The sequence below is a fragment of the Elephas maximus genome, chromosome 19, assembly GCF_024166365.1.
Source record: "Elephas maximus indicus isolate mEleMax1 chromosome 19, mEleMax1 primary haplotype, whole genome shotgun sequence".
Taxonomy (NCBI): Eukaryota; Metazoa; Chordata; class Mammalia; order Proboscidea; family Elephantidae; genus Elephas; species Elephas maximus.
In genome coordinates this window covers 46,750,412-46,776,033 of record NC_064837.1, presented here as the reverse complement: position 1 = coordinate 46,776,033, position 25,622 = coordinate 46,750,412, and the positions used below count along the sequence as shown (strand labels likewise).

At 38.6% G+C, this 25,622-nt stretch overlaps 1 protein-coding gene across 3 annotated transcripts in view; it reads left to right on the top strand.

The window, feature by feature from the left end:
• Positions 1-2,475: 2,475 nt before the first annotated feature.
• The window catches only part of FBXL20 (F-box and leucine rich repeat protein 20), a 105,032-nt gene continuing 81,885 nt past the window's right edge, over positions 2,476-25,622 (top strand). The window contains exon 1 of one of the 3 annotated variants that reach the window (XM_049861543.1): positions 2,476-2,736. In XM_049861543.1, the coding sequence (XP_049717500.1) occupies positions 2,527-2,736 (210 nt within the window). In that variant the 5' untranslated portion in view covers positions 2,476-2,526. Of the gene's footprint in view, positions 2,737-2,901; positions 3,034-3,609; positions 3,940-25,622 lie in introns of those variants that run through there. The other 2 variants (XM_049861544.1, XM_049861545.1) reach the window with 2 other exon arrangements.

Below are 25,622 nucleotides of genomic sequence, written 5' to 3'. Positions count from 1 at the left end.
TTCCTCTAGTGTTCTCCCTTTTCTGGTCATCAGTCTTAACAACTCTGCCACTTCTGTATCCCAAAGTAATAAGTAGGAAATGAAACATTGCAAAGTGGAGCAAGAAAAGTTATCAGTTACCGTATCAGAGTCAAATGTCTTAGGTGACACTAAAGAGAATATGGGCAAGGTGATACCAGAGTGCTTTATCTTGTGATGCTGATACAGTAGCAGCTTCTCAGTCATACAACAGGTTGAACTTCTGAAGTTTGTCACCTAGTTTTGAATCCTATCCCATTGGTTTCTGCAGGGAAAAAAAAAAGTTAACAAGGTTTTAAAAATTTGTTCTGGGTGGGGAAGATCTTAATGGGGAATGTACTGCATAATATCAGGGGCTCAGTTCCCCCAAGCAGAGCCAACAAATACCAAAATGAGTAAACTGGGAAGCTTTTTCTCTCTTTCTGTCTTCATCCCAGATCAGAGAATCCCGAGTTAGGATCTGGATGAAGGATAAGCCCCTGAATTGTCGATGGGCACACCCCACACAATGACCCAGCATCTGAACTTGCTTAACAGGGAGCCGGGGGTAAACTGCTTCACCCTGCCTGAGAACCAGGGAGCACTGCATTTCTCCACAGGGTGGAGGAGAAGAGGCAGAATAAACCAAGCCTGGGACACCTCCCTCCTGTCTAGGTGTACTCCCTCTCCTGTTGCAAAAGACGACAAGGACACGAAGTCAACATCCACCTGTCTTCTGCTGCTGGTGTCTTATGTATTCTTAGTTTGACCTGATTCCTCTTTTTCTTTTAGCTTCATGTTAGGGGTTCTTGGTCAAAACGTGCTCTGATGTACATGGAGATTTCAGGTTCAAAATCATTGTTTTAAAGTATTTTAGAGGAAAAATATGAAACAGGTTATCACTTGCCAAAACCAGGCTTGAAGTTGGTGACTCTTGAAAGGATTTTCCTTTTTAAGGCCTAGGTCTGAAAATTTAGTACAGCAATATGAATTCTCAGAAGAAACCCTTTCAGGGAGTCAGTGGGTCATGCAGTATCCACAGTTGAGTCACTTAACCATACTATATGCCAGTATAGGAAGCACTCACAATCCCTGGGCAATTTTTTTTTTTCTCCTTTTCCATTCCCCCTCTTTACTTCTACCCTTGAGTTAGTTTTTGAGGGGAAGCAGGTATGTAACATCTCCATAGCTAGGTAGGGAAACATGCTCAGATGAGATTTAAATTTTGAGTTTAAAATGTACATCAGGAGCAGTTGGGGAGGGTCTTTTCTAAAAAAAACTTTCAAATTTGATTTTCTGTGTGTATGGCCATTCTGTAAATAGTTTGGGGTTTTTTTTAAAAGTAAATCTGTGGGATTTTTTTCCCCAAAACATTACAAAACAACCTGTTTATTTACATGCAAATAAACTTCTTTGATAAAAAGTAACAAGCCTATGTGTAATGAATAATTTACATTTGATATTCAGCTTTTTAAAAATTCAGTCAAAAAGCAAAAGTTTTCCCTGGGTAAGTAACACTAGAAATAGATCCAGCCCTGGTATGGGAATGGATAGTTAAAATAGGAAAACACCTGTGAAACAGCTTGTCTTCATTATATTTATCTGTTTGTGCCCGTCTATTTTCCTTAGTCACTGATCACCAAATTCATTAGTAATTCTTGGTGGGAAAAAAGTTATTTGATGGAACTGAACTAAAAGGCTGTTCTTATTCCACTGGCTGAAGTGAAGCAGTAACATTAAAAGTATTTGGACAGGAGGAGAATAATACCGTGGTGGTTGTTAGGTGGAGTGGGTTACCACTCATCGCGACCCTATGTACAACAGAAGAAACACTGCCCGGTCCTATGCCATCCTCACAAAATCGCTGCTATGTTTGAGCCCATTGTTGGAGTCACTGGGTCAATCCTTCTGGCTGAGGGTCTTCCTCTTTTCCGCCGACCCTTTACCAAGCATGATGTCCATCTCCAGGGCTTGAGAATGAGTTTATGAGGCTAGGTTCCTTGCCTAGGAAGCCCTCTCTCTAGGATATTTAAAAAAAAAAAAAATTTTTTTTTTCTTTAATGCTTTAAGGGTTGGGTAATAAGCCTTCCAGCTAAAATATGCCTATTAAAGATCGCCAGCGCTGTTTGCTCTTAAATAAGTTCATTATTTAATCAGACGTCATAACAAGCCAGTCACTGCTAATTAAAAGGGGTGTGAAGACATACTGCTTTGGAAGCATACAATTAGGAGTAGTCCTCCCAGGAACGCTGGAATTTATGATAGTTTCCAATACTTCATCTTTGGGATATCATTCTGTAGTTTGCTGTTTGAATGGTAAGCGCCTGTTTGGATTGTTTTTTAATTCGTGGAAATTCGGTCATAAATTCCGAGCCCATAAAAGCCAGAGTTGCTTAAGGGAAATAACCCGATGACAAACTGGCTTCCATAGAAAGAGCCAAGGAAGCAGATGAAAATAGCAGTTTCCGCTCAGAAAATGCCCCCGCTTACTCGCTGGGACACGCTTGTTTCTCCCGCCAAAGTGGCGTCATGATCAGGTTCTCACCAACCACCGCCCTGATTGGAGGGCGAGTAGGTACTGCAGCCCATTGGGTGTTAGACGGCGGCCGAGCAGAGGGGCGGGGGGAGCCAAAGGCTGTCCCCTTCTGCTTTGCCCGCCCCCCCAACGTGCTCCCCTCCCCCAGCCAAAAGAATGGTTACCCGGCTCCAGCACTGCACCTCCTGACCCCAAGACCCAAGGTGCGGCCTCCCTGCATATCCCCGGACCGGAGCGGGGCTCCTGGCCTGCCCCTCAGCCCAATGGGCCCCCAGCCCTCCAGATCCGTGCACCAGGAGACACACGCCCCGCAGCAGGCCCCCAGGCCTCCCTGCATCACCCCGTAATGCAATCCACGGGGGCGGGGGAGGCGGCGGCAGCGGCAGCGGCAGCAACAGCAGCAGCAGCAGCAGCACTGCCCCAATCTAGAGACATCCAGAAAGAGGAGGAAAATGGCTCCGAGCAGGGACCGCCTGCTGCACTTTGGGTTCAAGGCGACAGTGAGTGATAGGGGAAGGGAGCTGGGTGGCCGGGAAGGATGTGTGTGCCAGCACAGGCTACCGGGGAAGAAGCGAAAAGACTTAAGGAGATGGGGGAACTCGACAGAAAGCTCAGGTCCTCTGTGGGTAGGTGCGTGCGTAGGGGAGAAGAGGGGTGCGCCGGACAGAGTAGGGGGCTCCCGTGTGTGTGCAGTTCTCCCGCTTTCCTCTTCCCCACCCGTCCGCGAGCAAAGGCGCACTCGCACCCTCCAAACAGCCCACCCCTCCCTTTACACAAATACACCCAGACATATAGGCACTTCCCTGCCTCTCCTTCTCCTGGTGGGCTCGCCTGCCTTGAAGGCGAGGGAGGCTCGTGCAGCCGCCGCCGCCGCCTCTGTCGCCGCCGCCGCTGCCTCTGTCGCCGCCGCCGCCGCCGCCGCCGCCGCGCTCGGGCTGCTCCGGGCGGACTGTCAGGGGCTGCGCGGGGAGTGGGGGAGGGGTGGTCTTGCGCCGCCGCCGCGCGCTCCTCCTTCTCCCCCTCCCCCCGCCGTTCCGAGGTCCGGGCGGCTCTGCCCAATGAGGAGCGGCGTTGCTGGCAGGTGGGGAGTGTTTTTGTTTTGGGTTGAAGTTGAGGCTGAGGAGAGAGAGAGGAGCTAGAGCCGAGCAGTCGCTGCCGCCGCTGCCGCCGCCACCGCCGCCACCGCCGCGGGAGGTGGTGGAGGCCCTGCCCTAGTGGAGCGGCCTTCCCTTCCAGTCCGACGGCCACTGCCCTGCCCTTCCTCCGCCTCCTCCCGTCCCCGGAACTCCTGGGCCTGCCCTGGGCCCCCTATCTCTGCGCTCCACACGCCGCAGCGCCCGGCCCCGGCCGCACCCGCCGGCCTCATGAGGAGGGACGTGAACGGAGTGACCAAAAGCAGGTTTGAGGTGTGAGCTTGGGGGGGCTGGGGCGGCGTGAAGAAGGCGACTCCCGCTCTCTTACCCTGAAAAATTAACTCCGCACACAACCTCCTCCTCCCTTGCGGGCGCCGCCACCCACCCGCCGATGGGGCTGCCAGACTTCTGTCCCCTTTCTCCCGACCCGAAAGCCCAGTGCAGCTCGGCTCCTCCAGCCCCGCAGACTGTTTGCCTCCTGTCCCTTCCCACCAGCGGTCCCCGGGCCCGGCCAGGGGATTAGCCCTGGCGCCCTAATTCCCCCTCCCCCCGGATCGCTCAGCTTTCCATTCTTTACACAACCCTTGGCCTGCCTCCTCCTTCCAGCCGGCAGAAGCAGCATCACAGCTCTGATCGACCAGCGCTGACTTCTTTTCTTTCTGCCTCTTCCTTCGTGAAGCGTTTGTTGTCTGTAGAGGGGATAGATTATGGGCCGGGTGGGGGAACATTTCTCCGAGTTTGAGAGACCTTGAAAGTAGGGAAGTGGAGGCTGTAGACTGGGATGATGGAGACGACCGCGGGGATTTCAGTACTGTGTTTGGTTTGGGTATTGTTCTGGTACTTCCTCTTCTTTCCCGTTTAAGTCTCTACTTTTGTAGCTGATTGTTTCTGTGATGTTTTAGATGTCTCCATGCTTTGAGATTAGGATGAGGGTCTGAGAGACTTAAAACCCATTCAGGTCTGTTTGTTAGGAACTTTTCTCTGGCGAGGAAGTTTACACAGTAGTCATGGAATTGAGGAATGGAGGAGGAAATGAGAAAACATCATTTGAAAGCGCCTTTAGAGAGTAGTCACCGTGTAGGGAAGTGATTCCTTTGGGAAGTGAAGTACTGTAATTACTGATGACTAACAATATTTTTTTTTTTTAACAATAGTATAATAATATACAGAAAGGTTCATTGAGGGGATGAGAGAGAGACTGCTACAAGAAGAGTAGATGTTACCTGGCCTTTTCTGGCAGAGAATCAGGCTGACCTGGGATCACTCACAGTTCAGTGTACATCTCACCCTGGTGTTTTTCTTCATTTCCATTTGAAGGATGAAATTGTAAGACGATGAGACAGAACTTTCAGGAAACTTACTAACTGGGTGCAGGAGGTGAATATTTTAGTTAAGCATCTTCAGTTTAATCTGTTCCTTGATTTCTTTCTATGCTTATGGGGAAAATATTTGAGTTTACCCAGGTAGATCAAGATACTAAGAAGTGTTTGGGGGAAGTTTAAATTCAGAACTACAGTAGTAAGCAGGTGGAGTGGAGAAAATCAAGGAATTGGTCTCCTTCTTGGAATTTTCATGGCTGAGTTAATCACAGGAAGAAAGTATTATAGTAGATTTGATTTGGTGTTTACTTTCATAGAACTTTGGGTTGTCCTAATGTAGAGAGGCTCAATAAGATTAATTTATGGTGGTTTCATATTCAGTACTACTGTAAAAGTCCAGACTCATTAAAATTACTGAATAGACATTTAGCAATTGACAGGAATCTTGAGAAGAAGCCCAAATACTGATTTGAATGGAGTGTACTGTTGTGCCATTCCAGCTAGGTCTTTATCATTTTGCTATTCACTTTAGGTAGGGTGAGTAATTGTTGGAAACAAATCTTTTGTGATATGTGCTTTAAAATTACATTGTTATTTCCTGTTTTTATAATTGTTGCGTATTTTAATTTATAGTTTATCTGCAGCTGTGATGTACTTAATGAGAATAAGAAAATTTATTGCTTTATTAAGCATATCTGTGTACTTTGATTGGTATGTACCTGGCAACTCAAGCTTTCTAAATACAATCTGAGAAGGTGAAAAAGAGTAAGGGGGAAACCTTCTTGTACAGTGTTCACGATTAAAGTGTTTGTTTATAAACCAAAAGCTACTCTTCTATTATGATGGAAGGTGTTCCAGGGTAGAGTAGAAATGAGAAAGACTGAAGATGATGTGTGTTAATAAGTTTCATTACCTGAATATTTCTTTAAAGCATTTACTTCTTTATTGACCTAGTATACAGATAGTAAAACAATTAGCAAACTGTTTGGCCTCTTATAAAGTAATAAATTTATTGCTGATTCATTGAAAATATTTCCTTTCAACTGATAAAAGATATAGTTGAAGTAAAACACCCTTTTCGTATCTAAAATTTTTATATCAAGTGATTTTTTTTTAAATCCTCAAAATTATAGAATGATTCTTAAAAGGCTGCTGATTTATGATTGTAGGCAGGTAGCTAGTCTCTGAGAATTTTTATGAGTGCAGGAAATCTTTGTAGCAAATAATAGTTAATTTCAAACTGTGGTCATGGTTAAGATAAAAAGTGAAAGATTTCTTTTTCTTGATCATGTTTTTTCTGGGGGGAATGTAACTGAAGTTTATGATCTTTTTATGGTAAGTTCATTAAAAATCCCTCTGTAAGGGAATATTCTTTGTGGTATGCTTTTGGATGTTGTACCTGGAAGCCACACTAGATCTCACACTCAGAGGTAGGGCTGTAGAAAAAAAAAATTTTTTTTAAGTTAAAGTCAAGGGAGAGTACCTGTTAACTAGATATGATGCATCCTGTGGAATAGCCAGAGTAGTTAAGGAGAAACAGAGATGTGAAAATTCTTGTTGTCCCTTGCTGAATCTTGTTGGCCTTAAATCTATGCATAGATTAATATAGTGTGTGGTGAATTGCTTTAGTCTCTTAATTGAAATTCATTATTCAAATACTTTTTATTATATTACTTATAGTGACCTTTGCTTTGTGGCAAATTTAAATAATTTCCTTTCAAATTTAATAATGGTTATTTACTGCTTATGATATGCCAGACACTGAGCTATATGTTTTACCTCAGTTACTTCTAATTCTCACAATTAATCCTGTTTTACAGCTGGGGAAAGTGAAGGCCTGAGAGGTTAAGGTGTTGAGGTTGCACACCTAGTGAGCCAAGATTCTAATCTACATTTTAAAAAAAATCTGTTTCATCATCCTTCTCTGTTCTTAGCATAATTTAGCATAGAAGCCATGAAATGTGTGGAAAAGATCTTTTATAAAGTTCTTCATCCAGTGTATTTTATTTTGTCTTTGCTATTGAATGAATCTATCCTTCATTTTAAATACTGTAACCAACATTATCTTCACACTCAGTGAGATTAGTGAGAGACACGTGTAAAGGCTAGCAATGGAATCCAAGTTTAGATTTTTTTCAGTTAAACTTCTCCACTTTGTCTTATTCTCTTAGTAGTTCCGTTATGATGATGATGTGCTACTGGAGAAAAAGGTCTAGTTTATTTAAAAAATCTAACTTTAGAAAATGTTATAATGGTAACATTAACTGACATTCAGATACCATTTTACAGTTTAATCAATGACTGGAGATGTTAAGGCTCATAAAGTTAGGAAGTGATAAACACCAATTTAAGTATTTTGAATCCATATTCATTGCTGGAATCCATATTAGGTATTTTGAATCTGTGTTTGTTGTTGTTTTTCAATATACCTCACTGCCTCTCTTACAAATGTATAATATTACAACCTGGAAGGTAAGGTTGTAGTATTTCTTTGCCTGTCTGCTTCATTGTATCAATTCAATTTATCCAAAACAACAAAAATGAGAAAATAATGTTATGCGACATAGCAGAAAGAGCATGGTGCATTGGGAGTTAAGGACCTGGATGTTAGTTAATCTTGATTTTCCCAACCAACTAACTGGCTTGGTCATTTTCTTCCCCTGGGAAAAAAGGTAATTATAATCAATCATTAAGGTTCCTTTTGCTCCAGAATTCTACGAACTTGTGTTTTGAATAAAAACAGAAGAACATATTTCCTTGGCAGGCTTAGATTCACAGTACTATTAAAGCTGCAGTAGTGACTTTTTTTTCCCCCGTAAGGTTTTATTCTCTAACCTTCTGCATAATAAATAACAACGTTTTTTAAATAAGTGCATGTGGAAAATGTTACATATTTTCCCAGTGGGTGAGAGTCATTTGTTTTATTGTATTTGAAAAGCCTTGCAATGGGGAAGAGTACTAGTAAAACTAAGGAATTTTGTTTTTACACTCAAATCAGTCTTGGAAAAGGTACACCCAGAATGCTGCTGAGAAGCGAGGATGGCAAGACTTCGCCTCACGTACTTTTGGACATGTGTTCAGGATGGACCAGTCCCTGGAGGACATCATGCTTGGTAAAGTAGAGGGTCATTGAAAAAGAAGATGACCCTCGACGAGGTGGATTGACACAGTGGCTGCAACAATGGGCTCAAACATAGCAATGATTGTGAGGATGGCGCAGGACTGGGCAGTGTTTCGTTCTATTGTATATAGGGTCGCCGTGAGTTGGAACTGATTTGATACCACCTAACAACAGCATAGAGATTGGTTTGAAAGCAATTATAGAAAACCAAAATGAGAGGTCTAGGTATTTTAGGTCCATTCAGGGAATCTCCCGTTTTTGAATAGTTATCGATGTTTCTTTATTGCACAATTACGATTCCTTTTACATTTTGAAACATGGTATATCATGTATTTATATTGTAGTCATCTGCTATTGAAAAATCAACATGTGTATGAAAAACAGTATCTTTGTATAACCTACATAAGATAAACCATTGTGGTTAGCTGCTGAGGAATTGGCCCTTGACTTTTTTTAATGGTAACCCCATGCACAATGGGATTGGACCAAGATAAACCATTACATATTGAAAATTATTGTTTCCCATTAAAAGTACTGTAAAATTCTTTAGTTTGATAAAGACTTTACAAAATTTATTCTTGCTGTTTAAGGCTTACATTCTTAGGTGTAATCTGTTTTTACACTGAAGATTTTCATTTATTAAGTCAGTATTTCTATTAGAAGTATTAACACTTTTAAAGTCCTGTATTCTTATGTTTTAGGTCAGCTGTCAGTTATAACTGTTAGTGTTGGTGATGCTTTTTAATTTTAATAAAATATCCGTCTATGTTCATCCCTAAGACCTGCCTCTTTTTAAATCTTGGTCTCATTTTCTTGCAAAATACTGTTTTTGTTACTGGCCAAGGATTCCATTCCTAGCCCTTAGGTTACTGTTCCCAATTGGTGACAGATTGGAAGCTGAATTAAATTTTTCAGTAATCTAACTAATACTGCAGTTTTGGAAGGATATTTTTATTTCTTCCCTTTTTTGGAGGATATCTTTAGATGTTCAAAATAAAATATTCTATGACACCAAGAAAATCCAAGGAAGGGAGGGAGGGAAAAGGAAGAGTCCCGTCCAGTCAGTTCATTCTGGTTCTAACCCCTGCTGAGAATTTACATTTCCACCCCAAATATACTGAATCAGAATCTACATTTTAACAAGATCCCCAGCTGATTTTTATGTATAATTTTGAGAACTGCTCTCTACTAGTGGTTCTCAGAATTGGTCCCTAACCAGCAGCATTACCATTGCCTGGGAACTTTTTAGAAAAGCACATTCTCGGCAGGAGTTGCAACTGGAATGAATGGATTTGAAGCCCTGCCGTAAACTGACCAGATTTAGCTGCTTATGCATACGTAGTTGTCTCCACATTGTTTTGCTACTTGATCTTTCGGACTTAGTGAATTCTTTGATCAGGACTCCACTCAAAAATGACTCAAAAAACTAAGGCATTCAACTATAGTTTTATGTCTTAATACACAGACGGACCCGTTTGATAAAAGACTAACTTAATAGCATCTAGCAATAGGTGGTGGTAGTGAACTACAAAAAAATTCTTCTTGCTAAATTATGTAACTTTAAAAAACAGATATTGTATTAAAAAGATAACTTGCATTAGCTTTTGATGACTTCTTAAAAGAATGGCTTTGGTTGGTAATTATTTTCAGCAAATATCGAATAACTATTTAGCAGCCATGTGAGTTACAGCTATAGGTAGGTAACTTCTTTACACCCTAATCACGTTTCCTCGAACTTGATTTTATGGTATCCTGTTGGCTTTAATAAGCCTCATATCTGTAGTTGTAGTTGGATGGAAATGGAATTAATTTAATCTATTTTTGCTCAGTTGCTAAACTGAGGTTAAAATCACCAATTAGATCATGGTGGGCAAGGATTTAGTCAGATTATGAGACGGATATTGGCAATTCCTTCTTTCATTTTTGTCCTTGATCCCAGGAATTTCTACTAAAAACTAAAAAAGGGAAATAGAACACAGTGAAAGTGAGTAGTAAATTAATTTTATTTTGCTTTGGTGCTAAAACTGAAACCTTATTTAACAACATGGAGATGAAGGTTGGCAATATATCACTGCTTGCTCAAATTTATATAATCAAATGTACCATGCAGTATGGTATTTGTTGGTGAGTGTGTCTTTCTGATCAACTGAAGAATGCAGGTGGATATAATTTCATGATCATTTAAAAGTAAAACTGGAGAAACATTCTCAATTTTACTTATAATTTACAATAAAAATAGGTATAGCTGTTCTGGGTGCTTTACTACCTGTAGATAGTAATAAGGGGGTGGGCAAAAAGGAAACTAAAGTTTCTAGATTAGGGCAGGTTTTTAAATTAGAGTACCTGTTCTTATGCATAAGTCACCATTTATTGATAGTTTAGGCTCAGGGAAGGCCACTGTCAACTCACTGCATCCTGAATTGTAGTTACCAACAAAGAACCTGTTTTGTTTTGTTTTCCCTTTTAGAGGCGGGTGGGGAGAAAAAAAAAGAGAGAATGGATTTGCAGTTCCCTGCAAATGAACAATGGGGTCGCCATGAATCAGAATCCAACAGCAACTGTTGGTAATAAATGTTAGCTGCAGGGTTTTCCAGAGTTCTCTGTTAGAACAGAAAATCTTCATTATTTTATTTTTAGTCATCTTGTTTTTTGAATTGGATCATCTATGTATTTTAATGTTTTAATTTTGAAATTAATTTGAGAAAGAAGAGAATGAAAGTATTAAGGCGATGTCATCAGGGTTTTGCAAAGGGAAATAATTAAGTTGTAACTATAAAACAAAAGTACTCTTTGTAGTTGTATACTTTGAAGATTTCTGGATATCAAATGATGACCATCTTGAAAGAAAAGCACATTTAAGGCTTATTGTTTTAGAAATTAGTACCATTTTAGAAGCAGCTCTGTTACTGTCTAAAGGTTCAGTTCTTAAAATCTCTCTTATGTGTGTGTATTATACATATTCCAGTGAAGTTGTAGTATTACTGGTACACGTGTGACCCTTGGGTGGATTACCTCCCTGGACCTCAGTTGTCTCAACTCTAAGATTCCTATTAACATGGAAATTCCGTGATTTTCTGTAAATAAACTTGCCAACTTTATGTAGGTGAGGGATTAAAAAAACAAAAAAGCCAAACCCATTGGTACTGAGTCGATTCTGACTCTCAGTGACCCTATAGGACAGAGTAGAACTGCCAGATAGGGTTTCCAAGGCTGTGATCTTTATGGAAGCAGATGGCCACATCTTTCTCCTGCAGAGCTGCTCGTGGGTTCCAACTGCTGACCTTTTGGTTGGTAGCTGAGCACTTAACCAATGCACCACCAGATCTCCACGTATAAATATGAGCACAGACAAGTAGGGGTGCATTTGTTTACATATACATTTAAGAGCATTAGATTTGAAGTCTGAGTTTGAACCCTGGCTTTGCTACTTACCACCTATGTGACCTTGGACAAATTATTTAATCTCCAAGCTTCAAATTTTGAGTCTCTAAATTGGGTATAAGACCTTCTGCACTGGATTATGAGGGTTAAATTCTATACTGATTGTATACCAAAAAAACAAACTTGTTGCCATCTAGTCGATTCTGACTCATAGTGACTCTATAGGACAGAGTAGAACTGCCCCATAGGGTTTCTGAGGGGTGTCTGGTGGATTCGAATTGTGAACCTTTTGGTTAGCAGCCAAACTCTTAACCACTTTGCCACCAGGGCCCCCTGTAATGTTCATATAGCATTTAGCAAATTGTCTACCATAAAGTAAGGGCTCAATAAATGATGGCTTTTATTATATTACCTCATTGAGTCTACCACAAAATAAGGACTCAATAAATGATGCCTATTATCACTTTGTAGAGTAGAAATGTTTGTAAAGAGACTTTTTGTAAATCAATATTTTAAATGTTTTAAAGGAACTTACAATTTAAAGGGAAAACCCCATTATAAAGGAAAGAATGAAACTAATCTTTTTATTCATCTGATTCAGTTTTATATATTAGATTTATTAAACAAGGATACCTGTGAATTTTAATCAATCTGGTTGAATAGTAATAATTTAGCAGTGTTTCAATCTGAAGTTTATACTCCAGCCATTATTGTACTTATTGTTTGGCAAATGTGGGTAAATGTCTCCTAAGATGAGCATCTGGCAGCAAATTGTAAGTTGACATTTAAAATGCTGGATCATTCAGCTTTCACCTCAAAAACTAGTCATTCTTCCTTCTCTGATTTGTAGACAATAAAGCTATGACATGATTGAGCACAGACAAGTAGGGTTGCATTTATTTTGGGAAAAAAAAAAAAAAGAGCACTGGTTTGCTAATAACCTCCCACCCTTGTCATTAGGAGTTTTTTTGAAAATTTTTTGTATGACTTCATGTATACAAATTCACACTGAAAAAAAATATATCACAACATAACTCATTTTGGTGGCCTAGTGGTTAAGAGCTACTGCTGCTAACCAAAAGGTCAGCAGTTCAAATCCACCAGGTGCTCCTTGGAAACCCTGTGGGACAGTTCTACTCTGTCTTATGGGGTTGCTATGAGTTGGAATCTACAGCAACGGTTTTTTTTTTTTTTTTTGGTAGAAGAGCCCTGGTGGTACAGTGGTTAAGAGCTATGGTGTGCTAGGCTGCTAACCAAAAAGGCTGGCAGTTCGAATCCACCAGCCACTCCTTGGAAACCCTGTAAAGTCTGGGCAGTTCCGCTCTGTCCTGTAGGGTTACTATGAGTCAAAATTGACTCAACGGCAATGGGTTTTATAGAGGAGAAACCTGATGTATTTTGGAATTCTCCTTGGATAGGTTAAACTGTTTGTTTAATGCTATAACCTTCCTAACACTACCATGAATGATAACTTCAGGAAGATAAGAGACCTCATTAATATTCAATATTCTCAGCCATAGCTGACTGAGACACTTCCCAAATCTAGATCTAATTTTGCCAAGTACAACAACAAAAAAATCCTGAGGTCAACATATTGCTTAAAAAAGAATAACTGTATTTAGATTATATGTGTCAAAAGGTAGATTATAGGTCCTAAGTGACATAAATTTCATCTATGCTCATCAATCTTTGGTCCAGACAGATGTTTGGTCTAAATGTAGGAATCAAGATGTCAAGGTGCAACTGTGAACTCACCCTGAGCCCTGGGGGAAGAAGCCACTTTAAACCTTTCTTTGTTTTTATAGCTCTAAAATATGATCTCTAATATCTGTTTCCTTATCTTAATACAAACTGGATTAATGTTAAATTTTAGGTTAAACTGTTATGCTCTAATAGTGTTCCCTGAGTTAACAGAAATGTTATAAAGGAGAAAGGAATGAAACTAAACTTCATTTATTGCAACTGAAGCCCCTGAAACCAAAAAACCAAACCTGTTGCCCATCGAGTCAATTCTGACTCAAGCTTCTACTAGAGGTAAATAGTTAACAACCTGAATGGCCATCAGACTCACCAGGGAACTTTTTACATTATACCAATTCCTTGAAACCACCCTGTTCACTGAATGGGAGTAGATCTGGACATGCATGTTTCCTAAGAGATAGTGATGTAAATTTCTGTTACAGAAACGGGATACCAAACCAACCATGTGTATCAGAGTAGGACTGTGCTCCATAGAGTTTTCAGTGGCTGGTTTTTTGAAAGGAGATTGCCAGGCTTTTCTTCTGAGAAGCCTCTGAGTGGACTTGAACCTCCAACTTTTCAATTAGTAGCTGAATGCAACTCTTTGTACTGCCTGAGGACTCCTAAGGGATACAAAAGTAACTTATATTTGCAGTCTGAACTCCAAGGGGAAATAGATTTATATATCATGAATTTGTCATCTTATAAAATCAATGCACTTTAGGTTTCTACTCCTTCATGTTTGAGCCCTAGAAAAAAGGTGTGGCATCGAATGTACAACACGTTAAAATGTAGTTATTTTACAACTTGGTACATTTAACATTATCAAATGCATCCAGCTTCAGTGTACCACACTACACTACCTCTCAAGCTACCAAGAACATGTATGTCTGGGAGCTCAGCAAAGTTTTTCTGAACTTGTCTAGGGCTCAGAAAATATTGGTACAGAAAACCAAGGCATACTATTAGGGAGAGTTCAGTTGTGTTGGACATATATTTAGCACCTGCTCTGTGCCAGATATTGATAGGTCTTAGAGGTATGAAGCTGTTCCAAGACATTGTCTCTGCCTCAGGGAGTTGCAGTCCAGTTAGGAGGAAGGGTATGTGAGAAAATAATTTAGTGGATTTAAATGTAGTGATAGATGTACGAGAGAACAATAACCAATTACATGAAAAACATTCACATTTCTGAGATCCTCATATTGCTTGTGTGAGATACATTAAATTATATTTAGTGCCTTTAGAAGAAAAAAACATTAACCCTGCTCTTTAAAAATATTGGTACTTTACTATCAGGTGTAAGAAGTTATTTTAAAAAAATATAAGTGCGAATGACTTTATAGTCTCTGTGACATTCTCTCTATGGATACGAGGGAAGGCCAAGAAAAAGATAGGCAAGTATTTACTAATTTGTTTTCAGTAGTAAATCCTTTGGTTTTACTGATATGTCTTTAGGGGAACAAATCAGTAGCACTACTGTTGATTGAGCTAATCAGAGTAGCTGCTGTACTCTAAAGATGGCATTCACCTGAGATATAAGCAGACATTAAATAGGGCTAGAAAAAGAGTCCATAAGTAACAGGAAATAACCTTCACCAACTGTTCTGGAATTCATTATGCAGTATATAGTTACACACATAGTGTTCCATTTGCTTTTAAGGCAAAGAATAAGTCTTGTTAAGGGGATTTATGAATACTCTGCATAATATTGAACTTATGTAAGGTATCCTGCTGACCCTCTGCAGTAGGACGGATGCTTTGAACTATCTCAAGTAACGTCTTTAATATAGTCTTTTACAAATTAAAGAGCATACTAGTATTTATGATTTTATTTGAACTTAAAGAAAACTTGTATGTGAGGTAGAACGTATTTCTCTATTTTAGATAAGAAATCAAGCTCCAAAAGGTTGTTATTTTTCTAACATTAATAGTTAAGTAAGTATAAGAGCCAGAATTTTAACCCAGTTGACTTGAAACCTGTTGTACTTGCCCCTAGGGCTTGCTGACTGAGAATGGGTTGTTTTGAACTATTTATCCTTGCTTACCCATTCTTCCTTGTGACCCATAGCAGGACTTTATAAGGTGTTTGGTTAAGATTGATTAACGCCTTATCTGCATGAACCACTGCCTCCTCCCCCTTGAGACCAGGAGAACTAGATGATGCCTAGCTACAGAACATTCTGATCAGGAACGATAGATGAATCCTAATAAAAAGGGAGAAGAATGTAGAGCAGAACTTCACATTTTTGGGCCTATTGAGGCTGGAGGAGTCCTTGAAACTATGGCCCTGAGTTGCTCTTCAAACCTTTAATTGAAACTATCCCTGGAAGTTACCTTTAAACTAAACACTTTAGAACGAAGAGTAAAGATTGTCACCCTTGAGTTGCCTTTAAAAAAAAAAATTGTGTAGGACGAAAGGGTCAACAGTGATTTTAAAGCATAGATGAGAAGATTGGGGGTCAGGTAGTTTAAGTAAATGGAAATGAAACAACTGGAACAGAAAAACGAGAGTGTTGACACAATGAAGACTATAACCAGTGTCACTGATCATTATGTCTAGAAATTGAAATGGGAGCAGATTTTGCTGAATATAATTTCACCAAAACAAAATAAAAAATAAAAAAAAGATTGATTAACACTAGAGTTTGTGGCCATGGAACGGAGCATAGTTAATTGAATATTATGGGGATTAAACCTGTACTTTGGCTTATTAGGCTGATTTATTAGGCAGTTTAAGTAACTTTTCTAAATATCCGTGAACAAATACCCTGTGTAAACCACACCACATAGTAAATTTCTTTCAGACGCTTGTGCACTGAATCACTGTGGGACCAAAAGCTGTTAGTGTATCATCCATATGTTAAATGAAACTGATCTGATTATCTTCTTTAGTGTAATTCTTCCTCATGAAGATTAGGCGTGAGAGATTAAAACAGTTTTACAATATTAAGTATTTATAGAGTTTTGAGTATAACTTTTATAAGGCTTCATCCTTTGTGCAGTTTTGTAAGTTCTTTGGTTTATAAAGTCTGGGCAGTATTTTGATTTCAAATAGTGTATTATTAAAGATGAAAAGGAAGCAAGTATATTACTATTGAGTTAAAATAATGAAAATTTAGGATGTTGTATTTTTATAAATAAGGAGGCCTGGTGGTGGAGTGGTCTAAGTTTAGTCTATACTTGGAATCTTTCTTTGTAAATGTAGACATTTATACCTGTAAATTTCCCTGTGAACACTGCTTTTGCTATATCCTGTAAGTTTTGGTATGTTAAATTTTTTTTTCATTCATCTCAAAGTGTTTTCTTATTTCCCTTGTGATTTCTTCTTTGATCCATTAGTTATTTAGAGTCTGTTGTTTAATTTCCACATACTTGTGAATTTTCCAATGTTTCTGTTATTTCTCATTTCATTCCATTGTGGTTAAAGAAGGTACTTTGTATGATTTCAGTCTTTTTAAATTTATTGAGACTTATTTTATGGTGTAACATATGACCAATCCTGGAGGATGCTGCATGTGTTTCTGAGAAGAATATATACTCTGCCATTTTGGAGTGCAGTATTCTGTGGATGCCTGTTTTGACTAGTTGGTTTATATTGTTGTTCAAGTCTTCTATTTCCTTGCTGATCTTCTATTTGTTGTGTCCATTATTAAAAGAGAAACCCTGGTGGTGTAGTGGTTAAGTGCTATGGCTGCTAACCAAAAGGTTGGCAGTTTGGATCTGCCAGGCGCTCCTCGGAAACTCTATGGGGCAGTTCTACTCTGTCCTATAGGGTCGCTATGAGTCGGAATTGACTTGACGGCAGTGGGTTTGTTTGTTTTTTTGGTTCATTATTAAAAGTGGGATGTTGAGGTCTTCAGCTATTATTGTTGAATTGTGAATTGTCTGTTTTCCCTTCAGTGCTTCAATTTTTTAAAAATTTTTATTGTGTTTTCAGTGAAAGTTTACAAATCAAATCAGCCTCTCATACAAAAATTTATATACACCTTCCTATATACTCCTAGTTCCTCTCCGCCTAATGAGACACCACACTCCATCTCTCCACCCTCTATTTTCATGTCCATTCAGTCAGCTTCTGACCCCCTCTGCCTTCTCATCTCCCCCCCAGACAGGAGCTGCCCACATAGTCTCATGTGTTTACTTGATCCAAGAAGCTCACTCCTCACCAGTATCATTTTCTGTCCTATAGTCCAGTCCAACCCCTGTGTGAAGATTTGGCTTTGGGAATGGTTTCTGGGCTAACAGAAGGTCTGGGGATCATGACCTCCAGGGTCCTTCTAGTCTTAAACCATTAAGTCTGGTCTTTTCACAAGAATTTGAGGTCTGCATCCCACTGCTCTCCTGCTCCCTCAAGGGTTCTCTGTTGTGTTTCCTGTCAGGGCAGTCATCGGTTGTAGCGAGGCACCATCTAGTTCTTCTGGTCTCAGGCTGATGTAGTCTCTGGTTTATGTGGCCCTTTCTGTCTCTTGGGCTCATAATTACCTTGTGTCTTTGGTGTTCTTCATTCTCCTTTGCTCCAGGTGGGTTGAGGCCAATTGATGCTCTTAGATGGCTGCTTGCTAGTGTTTAAGACCTCAAATGCCACTCTTCAAAGTGGGATCAGTGCTTCAATTTTTGCTAAATTTCTTTTGAGTCTCTGTTGTTAGCCCTGATGGTGCAGTGGTTAAAGTACTTGGCTGCTAACCAGAAGGTTAGAGGTTCAAATCTACCAGCCGCTCCATGAGCGAAAGATGTGGCAGTTTCTGTAGAGATTTACGGCCTTGGAAACCCTGTGGTGCAGTTCTACTTAGTCCCGTAGGGTCGCTATGAGTTGGAATCAACTTGATGGCAGTGGGTTTGGTTTGGGTTTTTTTGTTGTTAGGTGTGTATATGTTTATAAATATTATATTTTCTTAATGGCTTGACCCTTTTATTTTTATATAATGTCCTTCTTTGTAGTAACAATTTTTTGTCTTAAAACCTATTTTGTCTGATATTAGTATAGCTACTTCAGCTCTCTTAGTTACTGTTTGCATGGAATCTTTTTTTATCCTTTTACTTTCGACCTATTTACCTTTGAATCTAAAGTGACTCTCTTGTAGGCAGCATATAATTGAATCATATTTTTTAATCCAGTCTGCCAATCTCTACCTATTAATTGGAGAGTTCCATCTATTTATATTTAATGTTGTTGCTAATTAGGAAGGACTGACTTGTACCACTTTGCAATTTGTTTTCTATATGTCTGTATCAGGTTTTTTGTTGTTTTTCCTCAATTTCTCCGTTACTGCATCTTTTTAGTGTCCCATTTTAATTCCCTGTTCTTTCTTTTACTATGTATATTTGAGTTCTTTTCTTAGTGGTTGTCCTGGGAATTACCATGGCAATTTACAACAATGTAGTTTCAATTAATACCAACTTAATTTCAATGGTATATAAAAACTTTCTTCCTATATAGCTCCATTCTTCCCCTTTATGCTGTTATTGTCACAAATTGTATTTTCATGCATTGTGTGTCCATCAACATAGATTTATAATTATTGTTGGATGCAGTTGTCCTTTAAATGAGATAGAAAGAAACTGAGTTAGAAACAAAAAATATATTTATACTGTTCTTTATTTACCAGTGTCCTTTATTTTTTCGTGTGGATTTGAGTTCCTGTCTAGTTTTCTTTCATTTCAGACAGAAGGACTTCCTTTAGCATTCTTTTAGGGCAGATTGGCTAATGAGGAACTCTCATTTTTTGTTTATCTGGCAATGTCTTAATTTTACCTTCATTTTTGAAGTATAGTTTTGCCAGATATAGAATTTTTAGTTGACAGTTTTTTTCTTTCAGCCCTTTGAACATGTCATCCCACTGCCTTCTGACCTCCATGGTTTCTGATGAGAAATCAGCTGTTCATATTATTGACAGTCCGTTGTACACACAAGTTGCTTCTGCCTTGCTGCTTTCAAGATGCTTTGCCTTTGCCTTCTGGCAGTTCGATTATGATGTATCTAGGCATGAATCTCTTTGAATTTATCATACTTGAAATTTGTTGGGCTTCTTGGATGTTTTAGTATTTTCATCAAATTTGGAAAGTTTTCAGCCATTATTTCTTTAGATATTCCTTATGTTATTTGAGGACTCTTGTGTGTGTGTTGGTATAATATATGGAGGTTCTCAATTCTCTGAGGCTCTGTTCATTTATCTTAATTCTTTTCTCTGTCTCTTCCTAAAACTGGATAATCTCAATTGATTTATCTTCAGGTTCACAGATTTTTCTTCTATATGCTGAAATCTGTTTATATGTTACTTTCAACTCCAGAATTTCTATTTGGTTCCTTTTTATAGTTTGTATCTCTTTATTGATAGTCTCTATTTTTCTACTGTTCTCATGCTTTTCTTTAGTTCTTTAGACATGGTTTCCTTTAACTCTTGGAACATATTTAAAATGGATGACTTTAAGTCTTTGTCCAGAAAGTCTTTGTCATGTGTGGCAACTGAAGCTTCTGTTCATTACTTTAGTAATCAGCTAAGGACTGGATAGAGAGTTCCTTAAGCTCCTGGAGCCAAAAAACTCCCTGTCTTTGTCCAGTGGCTTCTTTGTATGTATGGGAGCAGGCCTTCAACACGAAGCTAGACAGAGCCTCAAGGTCAGCCAGAGATGAGAGGTTAGGCCCTTCTCAGGTCTTTCCTGAGCATAATTACAGCCCTGGGCAAGCAAGATTCCCAGGAATATCAGAGCTTTTCAAAGTCTGAATGAATATCCTATTTCCCAGCCTTTCCTCCCAGCTTTTTGGTTAGTCTGTTGTTTGCAATTGTTATCTGTCACTTTAGGCAGCAGTGACTAAAACGTTTGCCTGTAAATATTTTTGACCAACCCCCTAGATAGCAGCTTTAGTGCTAGACTAGTTCTGAGTCAAGCAAAATAAAGACAGCCTTTTTGAGATGGTCTTTCAGGGAGCCACCAGACAAGGTCAAAATAAATAATTACAATTCTTTGGGGATGAGATCTGTTCTACTCCCTCCACTCCCGAGAATGCAGGCTGCTGCTGAGCTGGGAGATGGGGTTGGGGTAAGTTAAAATGCTACAAGATTCTGTTCTTATTGAGATTCAGCTGTTTTTCTTGAATATGTGTTCCCCAGGTTGCTGTAAGCCTCTGTTTCAGAGTTCCAAAATGTTTTTATTTGGACTTTTTTTTTTTTTTTTTAATTGTTTTTGTGGAAGGACAGAATTTCGGAGTTCCTTACCCTGCCGTTTTCACTGACATCACCTCTGAGTACACTTGATCTGAGATTTCTGAAGAGCCCCAATTCTGGATCCTTTATTTTGAAATAGTCCAATTATGCTAAAAACGTATTTTCTCAATTTCTAATTTTTATTCTGCAGAAGAGTGGCTGTAGCCACTAGTTTGACCATGTCTTCTTCTAATCATTTTTAATACTGCTTATTTCTAACCTCCATAGCCTCTCTGAGTCATCCCTAGGTGGTGCAAATGGTTAAGCACTCAGCTAGTAGCCAAAAGGTTGGTGGTTCGAATGTACCCAGAGGTGCTTCACAATCTGCTTCCAAAAGGTCGCAGCCTTGAAAGCCCTATGGAACTGTTCTACTCTGCACACATGGGGTCTTCTTGAGTAGGAATTGACTTGATGGCAACTAACAACAACATAGTTTAGTGGTAATTGTCTTTATTTTATATTATGAAAAGGTAACTTGATATATCAGCTCAGATTCTGTCTTTTCATTTGAATTCCTTTGGCACATTTGTCTCCTGAGAGTAAACTGAGTTTTTTTTTTTTTTTTTTTTTTAGGTTTATAGGATGTATAGTTAATTTCCAAAAAATCTAGAGAATATAGACAACAGAGGGGGTGATAATGACCCAACATATTGTAGTTATAAGATTAGTTATCATCTAGGAATATTGATATGTAGCTGCTGTGCCTTAAGAATGAGTACAACCTGAAATAGAAGAAACCATAAAATCTTTGTTTTTAAAGAAGTATTTAGTCTTTTAATCTTTCCATCCAACAAACATCTGTTTTGTGGCTTGCCATGTGCAAAGCATTATGATTAATCCATCTTCTAAAATTTTGTAGACTAGTAGGTCAGAAGAGAACATGGTATAACAAAATTTAAGCTCTGTAATAGAAGTTTAAGCAAAGTGCTAAGAATTACAGAGAAGTAAGGGAATGTATCTACCTAGAAAATATTGAGATTTTTGAAGAGACCTCTGGTAAAAGAATCTTTCATCCTTACCAAAGTTCTGAACAAACTGAGAAAACAAAAGAAGAGATGGGGATCAAAATATTACCTTTATTACTGATAGAGACCAGGTTGAATGATATGTAACTTTCAGTGTTTGAGCCAAATTGTGCCTGCTAACTGAAGTCCATTAGGCAACCTACCTGGTTCTAAGCAATGCTACATTGGATGTAGCTAACCTACATGGGGTAGGGTCTGGGCCTAAAGAAGTAGAGAACACTTGTTTCTAAAAGGTGGAAACGCAGAGCTCAGCCAAGTTTGTGCTTCATTCTTCTAAGATTTACCAGTCAGGTAGATTCACATAGTCACTTCATCTCTTTAAGTAAAAACGTACAGAGAAGGCAGGAGTGTGTTTAGAGAAAATTCTTCTTGTAAACCAGAAGTGCGGAAGAAGCGTTCCCCTCTTAACAGAGAGGATCAGAGAAGTTTTCATGGAGGATATGATATTGGAGTTGGGCATCAAGAAATGGATAGAATTCTGAGTAGAAGATATAAAGCTATAGAGATGAGAAAGTATAAGTTGTGTTTGAAAACCAAAAAGTAGTCTAATTTAACCTAGCATTTGAGTTCTTGATTTCAGTTGTGTTATTCTTTGGGAGTTAATTATCAAACATAAACATTTAGCCCTTGAACAGTAGTTGACTCATTCTCAAGGTTATTTACTTAAAGAATTACAAAAATCACTGCTTTCTGGTTTTAAGACAACAAAGTAAAAACATTTCCAGGCTCTTCTCTTTTTGAAAATCACCAAAAAACAGAAATCTAAGCTCCATCTTTCATGAAACTGTAAGACGTCTGTAAAACCCTTTCTGTGTGAGAAAAGAAGCAGGAAAAGAAATAGCAAGTGACTTAGCAGAACAGATGAAAGTCAAATCCAAGTGCCTGTAGAAAACGTTGACGAGAGGCAGGTTGTAATTTGTCTGCAGGACCCCTGAAAACCTCCTGGAGGTGCCACATACCACAGAGGCAAGCCAGTTTACACCAAATCTGAAGGATATAACCCCAACATTTAAAAATGAAATACATATAGATTTATGAAAAATGTCATTTTGTGCTAACTTCTTTTCATTTTGCTTTGGATTACCACTGGTTTGGGGGCAGGATTGAGCAGTTACTGCCAAAGAACAGGGTTATCAAGACTGTATTCTGGGTTGTTGTTGTTAGTTGCTTCCAAGTTAATTCTGACTCATGGTGACCTATGTACTAAATTTATTCATATATCTAATAATTACGTTGGCCTACTTTTTCCTCAATCTTGATTAATCCTTTTTTATGTTAATTTTAATTTTGATCCTTTTTATGTTAAAGAAAAATAACTATTAATGTAAACCTATTTTACAACATTCTATAATCCATATGTAAATTATGTTTTTTAATTTCAGTTGGTTCCCTTATTTATTTCTGTGGTTGGTAGGAACTTTAAGATCATCTAGTTCAAGCTCCTTCTCAATGTAAGAATCTACTTTATGGCATCCCTGGTATTGGAAAGCCTGGCTGACCACTAATAGGAATAGTATATTGCTCTACAAATGTATTTAAGCCAAAATCTTTCAAACAGTATACTGCTTTACAAATGTATTTAAGCCAAAATCTCCATTTCTTCTGTGTTGGCTGTCTCAATATAGAATTACTTTATTTAAAAAATTTTTTCAGATATTTGAAAGCAACTGTAATGTTCTGCCATATAAGACTTTGAAAGTCCCTCATATCTTTACCATCTTTCATTAACCTTAGTTTTAGAACCTCTCACTATCCTAGAATCCATTCTCTTAATGATACTCATAACATTTAGTTACTTTTCTCAAATGTGACATTAGAGTTGTTGTCAGCTACCCAAAATATATCCACCACTCGTCTGTCAGTTTGTCATACTGTGGTGGCTTGTGTGTTGCTATGATGCTGAGAGCTATGCCACTGATATTTCAGATACCAGCAGGATGGACAGGTTTCAGCAGAGCTTCCAGACTAAGGCAGACTAAGAAGAAGGACCTGGCGGTCTATTTTTGAAAAAAAGAATGGCCAGTGAAAATCTTACGAATAGCAGTGGAACATCGTCTGATATAGTGCTGGAAGATGAATTTCCAGAAGAACAAACAAATCCGTCTTGGAAGAAGTACAGCCAGAAGGTTCCTTGGAAGCAAGGATGGCGAGACTTCCTCTCACGTCCTTTGGACATGTTATCAGGAAGGGCCAGACCCTGGAGAATAACTTCATGCTTGGTAAAGTAGAGGGTCATCAAAAAAGAGGAAGATCCTCAGTGAGATGGATTGACACAGTGGCTGCAACGGTGGGCTCGAACATAGCAACGATTGTGAAGATGGAGCAGGATGAGGCAGCGTTTTGTTCTGTAGCACATAGGGTCGCTGTGAATTGGAACCAACTCGACAGCACCTAACAACAGCAAGTTATCTCCCTTAATCTGGTCCTTTGCCTCCCATTACTGTATCCTAAGACTGTAGTTTTCTTTTTTAATTCATTAAGTACATACTGAATCACTATAAAATTCCCCAAGTTTGTTGTCAGACCAGATTTCCTGTTTTGTATTTAACTTATCCCTGCTCGGTTTCCTTTTGATACCATCCTTTTGAAATTATTTTGAATCCGATTCTGTTACTTACCCTAATGAGCTTTATGGTCTCCATAACTTTAGTACATATACTTTTTATGATTTTTATCCAAAACATTTAAATGTTGCATGGGCCTTTTGGTTAAATATAGGAATTTGGCCCAATGCATTTATATCTTTTTTTTCTTCTTCAAATGATAGTAAAAAAATAAAAAGAGACATAAGGCCACAGGGACAAAATAGTAGAATAAGAAACCACCATAGATGAGAAATTTCAACTAATTTTTGGAAGACAGAAAATGGTGAAAGAATGGTTAAGTGATTTAGCCAAATGGAGGAAGCTGTATCCTATGTTGTATGCAGAGAGGACTGTCACTGAGAAGCAAGCAAGTTTACCCAATAAAACCTCCAAAAAGAGCCAGGACTTGGTGGCAGAGGTTTCTTAAAAGACCAGGGTGAGGTTTGGGATTAAAAGCAGGTATTGATTGAAATTCTTTTATGAAGTTATTAAATCCTGTGCAGCCAGCAAACTACTTCTTCCCCCTCTAGAAGACTAGAGATTTTTTCTGGACCCAGAAGCATCAGATACATGAAGAGCTTAGGGATATGGAGCCAAGGAATTATATGAAAATCTTTATACAGATTGTGGGGGGGAAGGGGGGCATTGAAATTACACAAAACTTCTAATTACCGTCTTAATGTCTTAGAAATGAATGGACAACTCAGGATGACCTGATAGTTAGGAAAGCCTCCAAAATGAGAGAGGCTAAACAATCAAACAAAATAAAAGGAACTCAGAAGAAAAAGGAATAGAGAAGCCAGAAAACAGAAGAAAAAAGCTAAGGGGGAAAAGATACTAATCTCTGAGAAACAAGTTGATGTTGCGTCTTCAAAAGAACAGGATGCTATTAAAAAAAAATTTTTTTTCAAAGAATAAGAAATAATTCTTGTGAATAAAAAATATTATGATAACTGCTCCCCCTAAGAAAAAATGGATAAAAGGTTTGGAAGATATAGTTGAAGCAGTTTCCTGGGAACTGCACAAAGAGATGGAAATAGAAAAAGAATTTAAAAATTAAAGATAGACCAGGAGGTCCAATATTTGAGTACTAGGAGTGCCAGAATGAAAAGACAGAGAAAACAGTGGGAAATGATATAAAAACTTCCAGATTGAATGATAAAGATTTCTAAATTGAAAGGGTTCATTGAGTAGTAAAGACTCAGACCAAGAGGCTTGATCATGAAATTGTAATAAACTGAGAATAAAGAGAATATACTAAAAGCTTCCATAAAGAGAAACTAAAAGTCACATACAAAGGACCAAAAATCAGAATGACTTTGCATATAACAGCAGTCACACAGGAAATGAGAAATGTGTTAAGCTGTGTTTTCAGATGTCTTGAATGGAAAGAATTTCCAACCTCCAATTTTATTCCTAGCCAAGCTATCAAACAAGTACGAAGATAAAATAAAGATATTTTTAGACTTTCAAAGACATTCAAGGACTCAAGAAAAATCCAGTTTCCATGAACCCTTTTTTCATAAGCTACTTAAGCAAACAAAGATTGTGATAAAATTATGTAGGAGATGGAGTTGAAGGTA